At 44.7% G+C, this 17,240-nt stretch overlaps 1 protein-coding gene across 1 annotated transcript in view; it reads left to right on the top strand.

Annotated features, from left to right (window-relative positions):
* DNAAF9 (dynein axonemal assembly factor 9) overlaps positions 1-17,240 on the top strand; it is a 597,478-nt gene that overhangs the window by 344,004 nt on the left and 236,234 nt on the right. Inside the window, exon 24 of the mRNA XM_069205040.1 lies at positions 3,549-3,650. Coding sequence (XP_069061141.1) covers positions 3,549-3,650 — 102 coding nt within the window. The remainder of the gene's footprint in view (positions 1-3,548; positions 3,651-17,240) is intronic.

The raw sequence follows: 17,240 nt of genomic DNA, 5'->3' as shown, positions 1-17,240 counted from the left end.
AAAACTCTGCTGCTATAAGTCTCTATTGGAAGAGTAGCTGCAGATTCCTCATTTCACACCCATCTTTCCTGGTTTGTGATTTGACTCAATCCATTAATAAGATCCAAAGTCTAGGAATTTGCACACTGGTCACAACAAATTTTCTATTGGGGTTCTGTAAGGAAATAACTCCTTGGCATGGTTATCCCCTGACTTTTTGCCTTTTGTTGATGCCAGTTATGATTGAAAGTGTGCTGGGACCCTGCTAACCAGGCCCCAGTACCAGTGTTCTTTCCCTAAACTGTACCTTTGTTTCCACAATTGGCACAGCTCTGGCACACAGATAAGTCCCTTGTAAATGGTACCCCTGGTACTAAGGGCCCTGTTGCCAGTGAGGGTCTCTAAGGGCTGCAGCATGTCTTATGCCACCCTGGGGATCCCTCACTCAGCACATGCACACTGCCTCACAGCTTGTGTGTGCTGGTGGGGAGAAAATGACTAAGTCGACATGGCACTCCCCTCAGAGTGCCATGCCTACCTCTCACTGCCTGTGGCATAGGTAAGTCACCCCTCTAGCAGGCCTCACCGTCCTCAGACAGGGTGCAGTATACCACAGGTGAGGGCATACGAGCACTATGCCCCTACAGTTCCTAAGCAAAACTTTAGACATTGTAAGTGCAGGGTAGCCATGAAGAGTAAATGGTCTGGGAGTTTGTCAAACACGAACTCCACGGTTCCATAATGGCTACACTGAAATCTGGGAAGTTTGGTATCAAACTTCTCAGCACAATAATGGCAGTGTGGGATTTATTGTAAAATGCATCCATAGGGCATCTTAGAGATGCCCCCTGAATATCAGTCCGACTCCTAGTGCTAGGCTGACCAGTGTCTGCCAGCCTGCCACAACCAGACGAGTTTTTGGCCACATGGGGTGAATGCCTTTATCACTCTGTGGCCAGGAACAAAGCCTGTACTGGGTGGAGGTGCTTCTCACCTCCCCCTGCAGGAACTGTAACACCTGGCGGTGAGCTTCAAAGGCTCATGCCTTTTGTTACAGCACCCCAGGGCATCCTAGCTAGTGGGGATGCCCGCCCCTCCGGCCACTGCCCCCACTTTTGGCGGCATGGCAGGAGAGGATAATGAGAAAAACAAGGAGGAGTCACCCACCAGTCAGGACAGCCCCTAAGGTGTCCTGAGCCGAGGTGACCCCTGCCTTTAGAAATTCTCAATTTTGAGATTGGAGGATTCCCCCAATAGGATTAGGGATGTGCCCCCCTCCCCTCAGGGGCCATTGGCTACTGCCCTCCTGACCTAAACACAGCCCTAAATTTAGTATTTAGGGGCGACCCTGAACCCAGGAAATCAGATTCCTGCAACCTACACAAAGAACGACTGCTGACCTGAAAGCCCCGCAGACACGACAACTGACTTGGCCCCAGCCCTACCGGCCTGTCTCCAGACTGCCATAAAACCGAAGGACCAAGAAACCCCAGAGAACAGCGGCACTGTTCAACAACAACAACATCCTTGCAACAAAGAAGCAACTTTTAAAGAACTCACTCTTCCTGCCGGAAGCGGGAGACTTCACACTCTTCACCCAACGCCCCCAGCTCGAGCTCCAGAGAACTAACACCGCAGAGAGGGCTCCCAGGCGACTGCGACTTTGTGAGTAACCTGAGATGACCGCCCTGCACCCCACAACGACGCCTGCAGAGAGGATCCAGAGGCTCCCCCTGACCGCGACCGCCTGGTAACAAAGAACCTGACGCCTGGACCAAGCATTGCACCCGCAGCCCCCAGGACCGAAAGGAACCAACCTCCAGTGCAGGAGTGACCAGCAGGCGACCCTCTTCCTAGCCCAGTCGGTGGCTGGCCCGGGAAGCCCCCCTGTGACCTGCTTGCATCGCCTAAGTGACCCCCGGGTCCCTCCATTGCTTTCTATAGCAAACCCGATGCCAACTTTGCACACTGCACCCGGCCGCCCCTGTGCCGCTGAGGATGTGTTTTGTGTGCCTGTTTGTCGCACCAAAGCCTCTACAAAACCACCCTCGTCTGCTCCCCAAGGACGCAGGTACTTACCTGCCAGCAGACCAGAACCAGAGCATCCCTGTTCTCCATAGGCGCCTAAGTGTTTTCGGACCTCCTTTGACCTCTGCTCCTGACCGGCCCTGTGTTGCTGGTACGGTGACTTTGGGGTTGCCTTGAACCCCTAACAATGGGCTGCCTATGCCCAGGAGACTGACTGTGTAAGTGCTTTGCTTACCTGAGAAACCTAACAATAGTTACCTCCCCTAGGAACTGTTGATTTTTGCACAGTGTCCACTTTTAAAATAGCTTATTGCCATTTTAACCTATACTGTGTATATTACTGCTTTAATTCAAAGTTCCCTTTTTACCTGTGTGGAGTACCTTGCATTTTATGTATTTAATTCAAATCCTGAATCTTGTGGTTCTAAAATAAATTAAGATAATATATTTTTCTATATAAAAACTATTGGCCTGGAGTAAGTCTTTGAGTGTGTGTTCCTCATTTATTGCCTGTGTGTGTTCAACAAATGCTTAACACTACCCTCTAATAATCCTACTGCTCGACCACACTGCCACAAAATAGAGCACTAGAATTATCTTATTTTGCCACTATCAACCTCTAAGGGGAACCCTTGGACTCTGTACACACTATCTCTCACTTTGAGATAGTATATACAGAGCCAACTTCCTACAGGTTCTGCGTCTGGGGGCACGAACAGTGTCAAAAGCAACTGACAGTGCGCTGGAATGGCGCCTGTATGGTGCGCTGCACGTCATTTCTGGAGCGGTATGGCATCAGCGCTGCACTGCAGGCCGCCACCTAGTGGCACACAGAGATACTGCTGAAACACTTCGTGATCCAGTCTGATACATGAGAAATATTCAAAAGGTGAAGAGTCTGCGGCTAGATAGTCTCTACCAGAGAGAACGTTACTGAGGTCTTTTAGCGTTACTAAAACGTTGAGAATGTCTAGTTATGTCTGTTGTCAAAGATACGGTATAGAAAGTTGGCGGGTGTAATTTCTTTTTCTTTTCTATTGTATGGTGTACAAGTATATAATGAAATAGAGTTGTGCATATGTAATGTTGAATGATGTATAATTGTACCTGCTCTCTATTTTCTTGACATACTAAATAAAGTGTTCAAAGAAGAATCTAGGATTTGATCCAGTTAGTTGATATTAATATAAATTTCCATAGCCAAAGGTACTAGGAAAACCTTTTGTACGAATTGGATGTGTCTCATGAAAGGTGATATCTAAATTACCTAAACTTTTTTTTTTAATGTATCACTGAAGTCTAAGATGATTAATTTTACACTGCATTGAAAATTTTTCACCCCGCACTCTCATTTCCCACAACTTTTAGCTTCTCTGGAAAATAACTGTATGATCAACCAGCATGAACAAAGGTTCGGCTTTACTTGGAAACTAAAAGGCCAAAAAGCTGTCACCCTTTCTCAGTGTGTTTTCTTATATGTTGCTGTGCTAAGTTTCATATGAAACATTATTTATCTACAACAGTACTAATGTAATTTTCAGGCATTGCAAGTTGCAGAGACTGTTTGAGGCTTCCTCTTACCCTGTTGCTGAGAGATGGAATCATCAGAGATTGATATCAGGACATCTACTAGAGCATGAAAGGTGAATAGAACTACTCATACGATACTTTTGTAAAACCTGCAATTTAGAAAAAATGGTCATGCATTAAAAATTCTTTTGATTGTATTTTTATTTTATTTTGTCATTTATGTTTCATTAAACCACACCCAATATTACATGTTTGCCAGGATGCATATGGAGGATTAAGCATTGACAATCAAGTCCTATGGAAAAAGAAACAAGTTCCTAAAAGACAGGAAAACAATAATGTGGTGAATAGGTCTGATCATAAGGTTCACATCATGGGCTCAAAGTAATACTAAGTAATGAAAGAAATACATTATTAGATTTACTTGCTCGTTGTAGTTGTTTAACTCTCACTTCTTGCAATTTCCCTAACTCACCCATTGTACATGGTTTGTGGGTGTGGGAGGCTGGCCTGGTGTGTGTGTGTGGTGGACCCCTATGGTGTTGGAACCTTATACCAGGTTCAGGCAACCCTTAATAGTGTTAGTGACTAGGACGCCAGGGCTCTATAGGGGTAGGTGTGGTGAGCAGCCAAGACTTCTCTAGGAGGCATGTTAAGCACTTGCAGTACCTCAGTGGTCACATAGTAACTTTTCACACATGAAAGGAACTGCACGGTGAAGCAAAAAATAAAGCTACTTTACTATAGGAACACTGAACTAAATTACTATAGGCAATCCCCCCTTTCTGGAGGTAGGTACACACAAAATATGCACAGGTAAGTACTAGGAATTAGCATAAACAGATGAGAAATGACAAGGGCCCTATGGGCGGCCAAACCATATACTAAAATATTGGAATGCGAGAATAGGGCCCCCACCATAAGATATGGAGTAGTTAGCCAAGGGCTGGGAGAGTATGGAACCAAGAGGTGAGTATCTAGAAGACCCCCAGCGACCAGGAGAGCAGAGGTAAGTTACCTGGTTGTCCCATAGGCTAACGTGGGGACTTGGAATTAAAATAATGTAAGATCAGGACCAGGCCGGTGGAACCCAGTTGTTGATTCCGGATGAAGAAGACCTGTAAAGTAAGGAGACAGAGTCCTTTCCACGCAAGAGCGTTCAGGTGGGGCAGGAGGCAATGCCCACCATCCTGTGGGTGAAGATCAGGGTCGACGGTGGTGGATGAAGTCCAACTGCAGAGAAAAGGAGCTAAAGAGGAGCGCCTGGGAGCTGTCCCTGACTGTTGCCGGATTGCAGACGGGTCAGTGGTCAGGAGGACCACCAACAAGTGCAAGCAAATGCAACTGGAGCTGTTGGAGATTTGCAGAGATGAAGAGGACCAGCAAGGTCCTGGGGACTCAACACTTGGAGGGGAGTCAGGGGCCGATTCTAAGAATACAAGAGAACCAGCAGAAGCAGTCAGAGTCCCACAAGCTAACCACTGGCAGCAGGCACAGTAATTAGCTGTGAGGTCCAGGTAGCATACCAGAAGAGGAGTCCTTCTTCGCTGGAGCAGCATAGAGGAGAGAGATGGTTCTTGCAGAGGTAGAGTAGTTGGAGTCTGAAGATCCCTCGGAGCAGAAGTCAAAAAGCCTTGGTTGCTGCAACAGTTGTGGTGCACAGGGATTCCGTCCTGGAGGAAGAGGCAAGGATTCCCCATCTCCCAAGTTGGACAGACGGTAGACAGGACTCAGAGGACCCCTCAGAACCACCTCCTGTATTGGAGACTCTTCACAGGTCCAGAGGACAGCAGATCTCAGTAGCCAGACATTGTTGCCTTAGGTGCCTGCAGATGCAGGGGAGTAACTCCTTCACTCCAAGGGAGATTCCTTCTTGCTTCTTTGGTGCAGCTGAAGTCTTGCTGACCCCAGAGGATGCACAGCTGTGGAAATGTTGCAAGTTGCTGACGCGAGCTGTGGAAACAATGTTGCAAGGAGAGGTCGTCTCGGTGTTCAGTTCCTGTGGAGTCCAGCAGCAGTTCCGCTGGCCAGTAGTAGAAGTTATTGCAGAGGAGTCCTGGTGGAGTCTTACACGCCAAATCTGGGGACCCACCTACAAGGGAGTCCCTAAATAGCCCAAAAAGGGGCTTGACCACTTTGCAAGGTGACCACCTATCAGAGGAGGGTCACTGACGTCATCTGCTTAACCTGACCAGTCAGATGGTCCCAGGGGCATCTGTCCATCTTGATTTCAAGTTGGCAGAATCAATTGTCCACCTGGAGCAGCTCTGGGCACCACCCCTGGGGTAGTGACGGGCAGGGGAGTGGCCGCTCCCCTTTTCTTTGTGCAATTTTGTGCCAGAGCAGGGGCCAGGGATCCCTGAACTGGTGCAGGCTAGATTATACAATGAGGGTACCAAATGTGCCCTTTAAAGCAAGCCGGTGGCGTGGGGCGCCTACCCCTCCCTAGTCTTGAAACACCTGTTTCCAAGGAAGAGGAGTTTGCACCCCTCCCCCACATGAAATCCTTTGTTCTGCCTTCCCCTGCTTGAGCTGGTCAAGCAGCAGGAGGGCAGAATCCTCCCAGAGGGGCTGCAGCAGCCTGGGCTGTTGGAAGACCCTGAAAGATTATGGGGGGGAAGTTCTCTAAGGAGCCACCAGAGTGCATGGAATCATGCTGCAAATACTGGCTTCAGTATTTGGGTATGATTCCAACATGTTTGATACCAAACATGCCTAGATCCAGAGTAACCATTATATAGCTGGACCATAGGTAGTGACCTAAGACTAGTACGTAGCTAAAATGGCTCCCGTGAACTGGAGTTCGTAGAGGCACCTCTGCTCATCCACACAGGGACCTGCACCCTGCCCTTAGGGCTGGAAGGGCCTATCATAGGGGTGACTTACAGTGACCTGGTGTAGTGACCAGCAGTGAAAGGGTGCATGCTCCTTTTTACGCTGGCTGCAAGTGCCAGACCTGGAGACACAGTTTGCATAGGTTCCCGTGGGTGGCATAATACATGCTGCAGCCCATGGGGGAACCCTGGTATACCCATGGCCTGGGTACCTAAGTACCATATACTAGGGACTTACAGGGGTACACCAGTATGCCAATTGTGGGGTGTATAGGGAACTAAGACAACCAAATTTAGAGGAGAGAGCACAATCTTTGGAGTCCTGGTTAGCGGGATCCCAGTGAAACAGTCTAAGCACAGTGACAACAGACAAAAAGTGGGGGTAACCATGCCCAAAAGAGTGACTTTCCTACAGTGGGTTAAAGGGAAAAATCCCACTTCTTGTAAATGATTTACTACATTGCACTTAAAAAAGCCCACTGAGAGTTTCAGGCCTTTCCCTGTGTGTGTTTCAGCTTTCTGGGTTTACTGGGCAATAACTCATGTGGAAACGGTTACCACCTTTGTCGCAGACCCATCAATAATACAGCACCCTGATTAGACAACTGAATCGCTTCTTTAGAACATTTGAATCTTCAGAGTTTTCAAAGCTGAGAGTCATGGCTTACATTAGAAGGTTATATTGCTCAGAAGCAGAAAGAAGAAGTGCAGCTGTGGAGTCCAGGCGATGCAGGAAGATCCCAGGAGTCATCTGTGAGCTGTCCCATGCTGGTCTTTGAATTGCAGAGGGGTCAGTGGTCAGAAGGACCACCAACAAGCCTTGGCAAATTATGGGAAGCATTGTACTGGGTTTGCAGGATTTTGGGGACCAGCAAGGTCCAGGTGACTCAAACTTTACAGGTAGGTCAGGGCCTGCCCTTATCAAGCAGGAGAGCTAGCAGGAATTGTTGGAGCACCCAGGTGGACCCTTGTGCCACATGCTGTGATTTTGAAAGTAGAATAGGAGTTTAATTAGGACCTAAAAACTACGAGGTGCTTGTACTTTCTGAGACTGAGATTGCGCTCCAATTTTGTAGTGTTTGGCTTATGTCTTAAAATCACATTGGCTAGTGTTATCATATGGGGTCAAATTCGTACGCTCTTGGCTATATTCAGGATTTCATGCTATTACTGCAGTGTTGGCAAACAGTTTCAGTGTGTGGACCAGAACAGCCGTGCAGATTAATGTGGTGTAGTCAGGTGCAGTTTTTTCTCGAGGGTGGGGTAGCATCACCCCCACCCCCGCCCACTACGAGCTGTGCAGGCAAAATTAAATTGACAATTAATAGATTTCATTGGCATTTTATTTTTACTGGCGCAGTGTTCACTGCAGCAGCACCAGCCCCAATCCCAGGCGTGTCGTGTTCTGCTGATTGGCAGCAGAGGACTGAGGCAGGGCTGACTGGACTCTCCAAAGTATGCATGTCACTTTGGTTGGCTGTTTTGCGCTGGGGAAAGTGACATCTGCAGTTTTAAGCTCTCCACTCAGCTGTCTTAAGACAGCTGGGTGTAGACAAAGCACAGGCCTCCAGGGCCTGAAGGAGCATCCAGCCCGCCTGCTCCATCCAATCCAGGTGCTTCTCTCATGCTGGTTAACAGCATGAGAGCAGGGTCTGGATTGGACAGGGGAGCTCTTCCTCTATCGGACAGCAGAAGAACACCAAGGAGGACTCACAGCCTGTGGGTAAGTGCTAGTTTATTTTATTTCAATTGTGTAATGTAAGTGTGTAAGGCATGTAAGTGTAGTGGTTGTGTTTTATTTTGTAGTTAGTGGTATGTTTTTATTTGGGCTTTTGGCAGAGTTTTTGTTTTATTTTTGGGCTTTTAGAGGGAGGTGTGGTTTACTTAGGGGTTTTGGAGGGAGGGGATGATTCATCTGTTTTTTTGAGCAGTGGTGGGGCACTTCACTTGTACCACCACTTTGAAAGGGTTGCAGCCGCCCCTGGATGCAGTAGCGGTGCCACAATACATCTGACCCTCTCTTTCTTTGATCTGGGACTGTGTATTTAAACTAACCAACATGGATTTTCAGTTTCACTTAAAGTGACCCAAAAATACTTTGAACAAGAACCCTCCCACTCAAACAGTAAGGTTAGTCAAAGTAAAAATTGTGTGACAAGAATCTTAGCTTTCAGTTCTTGCGACTACTGTGATACTAGTAATCAGTGTTCACAGTTTTTCTTGACACCAGTTAAGGAAACAGCAGGTCTTTCTGTATTTAACTGGGATCAGCACATACTGTGACATTTCCAGGAGATGTTCAAACTTTATCCCTCATTTTGAAAATGACTGGCCATGGTCAATATTTTCTGGTTGTGCGCCTCCCAAAGTAATGACTGCTGTCTCTAGATTTCCACATGGGAACTTGTTCTGCTTTCCCTCTTATCTCATAACAGAGCTTACAGAACCTCTCTGGAATGCACTTCTGAGTTTAAAGAAGACATTTATTGTTATTAGTTCCCCACCCACAAGTTCCTGAGAGACGAAATTAGTAGATTGGAAGCACACGTTCAAAAGTAGTCGCAGCAATGAAAGCAAAATATATCAAAGTACTTCTCAGTTGCAATGTACGCAGCAAATATAGGTGATTATATTATAGCATAACTGCAAAGCATAAAAGTCAAAATTCATCACTGTATGGGCAAGGCGGTAGGGCCTATATTCAGCTTCATCTTTCTGGGGTCTGCAAGTTGATGACTCCTGTCAACTGTGAGAAAGAGATTCTCTACCCAAACGGGAGGCAGGCAACTGACGTCTAGTTCCTGTCTGAACTCAAGCAGATTTAATCTATGTCACTGTAGCCCAGAGCCATCCTTAAAAGCAAACTCAGTGTGAGAGCCCAAGAACCTTGGAGAGTGGCCAATTCTCCCGAGCTCCCCCCTCTCAGACTGGATTGCGAGGTAAACACAAAATCTACGTGCTCTTATCAGCTAAGGTCTGGTGTGAAGAAAACAGCTTGGTCCATCTTGTGGAAAAACACAGCTCATCTGCAATGTCTCAACTGCAATGTCTAACACCACGTCAAAGCCAATAGGCAGCTAACCTAAATATCAAATGTAATGTCTAATGTCATGTCAAAGCCAATAGGCAGCTAAGCTGAATACAGAATATAATGGCTAACTCCATGTTAAAGCCAATAGGCAGCTAAACTGAACAAAACATATAATGTGCTACTGGGGAACATTGAGCAACTAATATGTGCAGTGGTGAAACACAGTCATTGGTCAAACACAATTAATAGCATCACAGAACTAGACTTAAGGGTTGGAGACCAACTGAATTTTAAGCTGTGATGTACCCAGAACCATAAGGATAATACAAAGAGCTCATGAGTCAGGACTATCAGCCACATCCATCCGAATACAATTACACAATTAATAATTAAATGTATACATTTCCCTCTATAGTTGGGAAGCAAGGAAACGCAGAAAGTTTACAGGGCATGGCTGTTATGTGATAACTCTTCAAAATAAAAAAATGCAATCTTCCCTAGAGATTCACAGTATATTCAATATCAGTATATTGGTCTTTGTCTTTATCTAGTTTGTCTGGTCTACAGGATTCTCCTGGCTAGCTCATTCTATTGAGGTTTCCACCACATATTGAGGTTTCCTCAGGTGTCGTTTGGACTGATCTTATAGGCAGTTAAGGATCGGCCTGATTCAAGAAGGAGGACATCAAAGAGCCACAAGAAGCAGGAACTGAGGAGCATCAACTGACTTGGTGCGAACCCTGCCTGCTGTTCCCAACAATTGCACCAAAGACGACTCGTCCAAAGGCCTAGGAGGGCTGCTAGCACTTCACAAAACAGCCAGCATCTCCTGTGGAGTAGCAGAGCTACTTCCCTACATACTATGGGCTCCTAAACGCAAGCTCCAGTTTACCAAACTGCTGATCCCTGGCCTCACCAATGCAGAAGCCGCCCAAGAGGAGGTGTTGTCTGCTCTGAGGTCAGCCTCGCCTCCCCAGCGAGTAGTGAGACGCTAGGCCCACCATGAGTACTACAGTGCCAAAACCAGGGGTACCAGACCTCTTGCAGCAGCTAAAACCTGTTGGTGGTCCAACCCAGACACCTATCCCACAGAGACCAGCCAGCGTCAGCACCGCAGAAGCCATGCTCCAGAGTAGCCCAGCTGTCCTGTTGTACCTCATCTCCAGGTCGTCACCTGAAGCAAGTACCTCTGACTGCTGCAACCCTGAGTCCAAATGACCAGACGGTGACCCTACCAGCCAATGACCACCAAGACCCGAACTCACCCTTCAGTTCTGCTGGACTGGACTCTGTCCCTGCCTGCAGCCTCTATTTTGTGGGCCCCCCAAGACAGAGTGCTTCTGGTCACCGCCACCCGCTGCGCCAAATACCACTGCACTCGAGCCACACACCCTGACCCCAGCTCCACTGACGGTGCATCCTGACTCCAGAGACCCTAAAGACCCAAGCCCCCATTTGGGTTCAAATTGACTGGCACTCCTGGAGCTTCTTTTTACAGTTACTGCTCCCCATTGACTTTAACAGGCTACCCAACACCAAAAAGCGCCTCTGCATCTGGACCCCCAGAGCCGACTGTAGTGACCTATTTGTGCTGCCTAGGACCTTCGCCCCTTCTTACCTTAAGTCCTGAAGAACAGTCCTGTTAGTCATTGACAAGTGGTCCTATGCAGCGTATGTTTTCCCCATAGGTCAACATTATTGAAAAAAACAGTATTGTCTATTTGAATGCTGAAAAGCTATCTTAAAAAGTACTTACCCGATCACGAAGATTCTGGTGTCTAACATAATATAAAAATCTGTGTTATTTTTATAAATCACTGTTGGATTTATTTGAGGTGTGTGTCACATTTATTAACTGTGTGTGTACAACAAATGGTCAACTCTCCCCTTATATTAGCCTAAGCTTCTCAATCACACTACCACAAAAACAGAGCACTTGGAATTTTAAGAAAGCCCTGTAAATCAATAAGGGTTGTCTGGACTCTCTAGATGGTGTACTTCATTTTAGTGCACCATATAGAGAGCCAGCTTTCCACACTCTTATTCCACGCTAATTTAATAAATAAGGTGTTTCTGGAATGCACTGTTAAATATATATTCTTTGGAATTTTCCGCTTCTTTTTCCAGCAGTACTGGAGAGGCAATCTGACAAAGTGACACTGTTGACATTGTTTGTTACTAATTACTCAGACATGTTTCAAGCATGGGCTAATGTGATGGAAAAGCAGAAAGCGTTGGCTTACCCTCTCCCTTAGCAGACCAGTATTTGACACCAGTATGAAAGCTCATACTTTACATAATGTAAAGGTCATCATTGACAATTATGCCTTGAAGGGACAGAGTTTAATAGTTGGGAATAAGTCCTCAATCACACACTCATGCTTCACCTCATAATATTTCAGCAGAGATTGGGGTAGACCAAACACTAGGCTTGGCATGTGTGTATACAGAATTTAAGTCTCCCGCCCAGCACACTAATACCAAATTCTGGTTCATTGGCGATTGCTTCTCTTGTGCTAGTTACACTGTCTTGTCTGTCATGAGACAGAGTGACATTTAAACATTAAACTCTGTGTCATTACACTTTCAACACTTTCTTAATAGTGCGAATCTGGAGATCTTATGATTCCCCTTTCCGCAAGCTTAAATTGTACCATTGGACCTTTTGCCAGTGTATTCAATCATGGCCCTTTCAGCCTTTATCCTATTTTGGAATTAAGAAACGCTCCCACAAAATAGGTTTGGTCATCAACATTTACATTTCTCTTCGGTCTTACCATTCTCTGTCAAGTGTAACATCACTAAAAGAGGATGACCAATATTGCAATTAATTTCCAACATGTCCTGGTCATTGCAGGAGATTTCAGCAGGAATCTAGGTAGGGAATCCATAGCTGTGGAATGCTGTCTAATGACTTAGAGCAGTTCTGTAACATCCCACCTACTTAATTATCATTAAATGATAGGCTCCCGAATGATATCCTCATCAAAATTCAATCATAGGTCCTGTGAAAGATCTGCTCTCTTCTTGATTATAATTTTTTTTTTTTAATCCCTTGTCAATTTTTACCTTGTTCCTGATGTTAGTACTTTGTACAGGTTTGAAAATTATGGATAATCACAACTGTGTGATTTCAGTGCCCTGTTGACAACTTGCTCAATAGGAGGGGTAAGTGTTATGGAATGGACCAGATCAAAAACCGTATGCAGTAGAATAGAGGTTCTTAACAATTTGAATAGTGGATGCTATTGCTTGATAACTTCTTTGAAAGTATGTCTATTCATTTATGGAAGCCTGCTCATGTGTGCTTAGGGGAAGCTAGGAGGTGAGGGTTTGCTAAGTTAGTACTGTTGTTAAGAGCAAGAAGACATTCATCTCCCCATTATACCTATTGGTGAGCGCTGATGCTAAAGAAGCAAAAATAGGAGCTTCATCTACTTCTAAGACAAACTAGGAATTACGCCTCTGCACTTTAAAGACTTAGAATGATATAATAAAACTAATGAAGAGAGCAATATGGAAGGCAGAAAAATAATGTAGGGAGAGCTGATGCTTAAGGCTCTGAGATTGAATGCAGAGAAGCGTTGCACGGGTTTTGCAGGATTTTGGGGACCAGCAAGGTCCAGGTGACCCAATCTTTACAGATATGTCAGGGCCTGCCCTCACCAGGCAGGAGAGCCAGGAGAAATCATTTTTTCCCCCCTGGTGGACCCTACGGAAGCAGGCACAGGGATGCCTCAGCAGCACAGCAAAGAGGGAAGCCAATGTTGCAGGAGATGCAGAGATGATGTCGCTCTTGGAGCTGAAGAGTGCTAGAGGCTGGGGATTCTTGGAGCTAGGAGGTCTTCAGACAGAAGAGCCAACAAGCCTTCGCAATAACTGCCAGACACAGTGCTAAAGGGTTCTAGCCAAGCAGCACCAGCGAGGGACCTCAGACTTCTCAGATGGGAAGAAGACAGGTCAGACATCTGGAGAGCCACGGAACCACCACCTGTGTTGTGGAGCCTTGACGAGTTGTGGAACAGTAGGATCCACAAACTGATTGTCGATATTGAGGTGCCTGCGGATGCAGGGGAGTGACTTCTTCACTCCAAGGGTGATTCCTTCTTGCTTCCTAAGTGCAGGCAGAGTCTTTGTGACTGTGGAGGATGCACGGGTGTTGCAGAGGCCTTGCAATGCACAGGAACAAAGTTGCAGTAGGAGCCCTCCTGCTAGGTGCAGTCTTGTCTTGGGTTCCGGCGAAGTACAGCAGCAGTTCTGGTGTTGCAGAAGAGTCTTGTAGAAGCCTTCAGATGGTTCCACAGATGAACTTAAGGTACCACCCTCATGGGAGCCCTTACCTAACCCAGGGAGGGCGTTGGACTCTTACTGCAGTGACCCACCTTTCGGGAGAGGGGGGTTGGGAGTGTGGTCAGGAACGTCACCCAGCTGGACTAGCCAGTTAGACGCTCCCAAGGGCTTCTGCTCATCTTACTTCTAAGATGGCAGAATCAAGGGCCACCTGGCAGAGCCCTGTGCACCTCCTAGGGGAGGAGCTGGACGGGGGTGGTCACTCCTTTGTCCTTTGTGTGGTTTCGTACCAGAGTGGGAACTGGGGGCTCCTGCACTGGAGCAAACCGATTAATGCAAGGAGGGTATCAAATGTGTCCTTCAAAGCGGTCTTGTGCTGCTCAGAGGTACCCACACCCCAGCCCAGAGACACCTATTTCTATAGGAGAGGTGGTCACACATCTTCTCTACAGGGAATCCTTTGTTCTGCCTTTCCCTACACGAGTTAGGCTCAGCAGCAAGAGGGCAGAACAGTGTCTGGGGTCAGCAACAATACTGGCTGGCATACAGGCCCTGCAAGGCTCTACAAGGAGATATGGGGGATGCCCTAGGGAACCTCCAGGAGTAAATGGCATCATGCAACTAGCACTGGGTTTGGTGTAGTTGTGTGATTCCAACAAGTACCAAACATGACTAGGTTAGCTGAAGCTATTATGTAGCAAACATAAGAATGGAGCACACTGAAAAATAGTTAATCACATGTAATAGCTAAGTCCATGGATCCTTTGATACTACTAAAACTTCTAAGAATGGATGTAGTATGATCCAACTAAATGTCAATAGTGTGTAATGGCTTTAATTACATTATTGGAATCACAAATTTAATACAAAACCAAAAATAACAGTATGACATAAATATATATATAAGGTGACTACAAATAAAACAACATGTATATCACAATACTAATACATTACATATATAAATAACATAAATCCAACACAAATCATCAAATCAAATGACAAACAATTAATTTCCAGAAACTCAGAGTCCATGCACACAGGTCCAGTCGATCCATGGAACAATGTGTTTAACTCGAGGCAATGAAGGTTCTGTCATACAAAAACTTGATTGCAAACTCCGAACCAAATTCAGCTGACACGTGTTTCGTGCTCCATTCTTATGTTTGCTATAGTTTGTTGGCGCAAGTTTTCTTGCCCCACAATACATGTTTGACAACAGGCATGTTTAGATTGTATTGAGCACCTTCATTACACTCTATATTATAGGAAAGTGAGACCTTGTGGTAGGGTTTTCTGTTGTCGAACATTCTGTATAATGAAATAGGTTTCATAAACCGGACAGCACTTCCTAAATAGAGATTTAAGCACTAATTGATTGAGGTCTAACTTATATAAATAGCACTTTTTCTTGAACATGGATCAGTTCAATGATGATAGGGAACAGATTTTTTCTACAATGTTCTCAGGACAAATGGAACCAGTCTCGAGTACAGAGATTAGGAACAAACAGTCAGAGGGAATGAAAAAGAAATATGAGATTAGAAAAACTGCGCAAACAGGAATTATCCCGCTGGTGGGACGCTACAGTTTTTAAAAAAAATACATCAATGACAAAAAAGTCCCTCGAGGGCTTAGAATTGTAATCTTCCCTTCCTTCGATGATTTATCACCCCAACATCTACAGGAATAGGAACAATTGCTGTTTGAAAGATCAAAGGGTATGATGACCATACTGATTCAACATGCCCAACAGAAAAGAGAAAATTTACTGAGAGAAATACAGGATTTGGAAGTTGAGATATGCAATTTGAATCTTCCAGAAGTAAAGGAAAAAAATTATAAGATACTAAAAGAAGTTTTAGACAAACATCAAGCATACATCAAGGATAAAAAGATGTTTAAAATAAGGAGAGATGAGAGAGACTATAAGGAAGGACGCATCTACACCTTTGCCAAAAGATTTGATGGTATCTCAACTAAATCTATAGTAAATGAGACAAATGTGAACAGACAAATCTCAGAGAGTGAATCAGAGGTTTCAATAACATCTGTAGATCAGGAGAGGGAAATACAAAGTGATAGTTCCAGTCTAACCTCAGATACAAATTCTAGTGTCCCTTCTGTTTTTTTACTGGAGGCCAAGAGGTACAGACTAGGCAACAGGGGAAAATTTCCCCAAACTGCACAATCAAATCTAAAAGAACATGGAGAGGCAAAAGAAAGAGGGGGGGGTAGGGGTAAACAATTCAATGGGAGTGCAAACCAGAGCATCCAAGAGCAAATATACGAAAACGTAGAATCAGTACACTTGCATGATGGACGTGCTGAAGTTAACAATGTATACAATGATGATATTTCAATTGTTAATTTGTCCAACCATGTTCTATCCAGTGAGCAAATAAAAATATTGAGAAAGGGTTTGGGATTTTGTCCTGCAAGTCATTGCAACATGACCCAGGTACATATTGATTTGTACAAATTTTCAAGACAATTAAAGTTGAAAAAATATTTTGCAGAAAAAGACAAGAATACATATCCAGGAGGATTAGAAATATCACCTAGTACATACACGATAAAAGACATTGAGGACATTCAGATTTTACTCTCACTTAACAATACGGATAATGAGATTGATGACACACAACAAGTTCTAAGTGATCTGAACATTACACAGAACTTGTCACTGAACAGTGGTTTTAAACCGAAATCCATCTTTACACCTGTGCTGTCCAGTGACAATGTTATAGATACCGTTCAGAGGTTAGTTGTAGAGGATCTAAATAAACTTGAAAAAAAGATTGAGGGTAGATCACATATTTCATTTAACATTAGCAAGAATGAAAGACAGGCCTTGAAAATTCTAAGTGACAATCGGGACATAGTGATAAAGGAAGCTGGCAAGGGTAGAAATATAGTCATTCTTAACAGATTGGACTATATTAACAAAATCAACCGACAATTGACAGACAAAACCTCATATATAGAACTGAGGGAGAATCCCTTGTCTCGAATTGTGCAGGACTTAGAGATATTACTACGCAATTGGCTAGAACAATGCCTAATTTCTGATGCAGAATACAAATATATTTTCAATGCCTATCCCAAGGCACCATGCATACAGGGAGTGCAGAATTATTAGGCAAGTTGTATTTTTGAGGATTAATGTTATTATTGAACAACAACCATGTTCTCAATGAACCCAAAAAACTAATTAATATCAAAGCTGAATATTTTTGGAAGTAGTTTTTAGTTTGTTTTTAGTTTTAGCTATGTTAGGGGGATATCTGTGTGTGCAGGTGACTATTACTGTGCATAATTATTAGGCAACTTAACAAAAAAAAATATATACCCATTTCAATTATTTATTATTACCAGTGAAACCAATATAACATCTCAACATTCACAAATATAAATTTCTGACATTCAAAAACAAAACAAAAACAAATCAGTGACCAATATAGCCACCTTTCTTTGCAAGGACACTCAAAAGCCTGCCATCCATGGATTCTGTCAGTGTTTTGATCTGTTCACCATCAACATTGCGTGCA

Source organism: Pleurodeles waltl, chromosome 1_2 (genome assembly GCF_031143425.1).
Source record: "Pleurodeles waltl isolate 20211129_DDA chromosome 1_2, aPleWal1.hap1.20221129, whole genome shotgun sequence".
NCBI classification, from domain to species: Eukaryota; Metazoa; Chordata; class Amphibia; order Caudata; family Salamandridae; genus Pleurodeles; species Pleurodeles waltl.
Note: the sequence above shows the minus strand (reverse complement) of the source record. Positions and strands in the feature narration are given on the sequence as shown.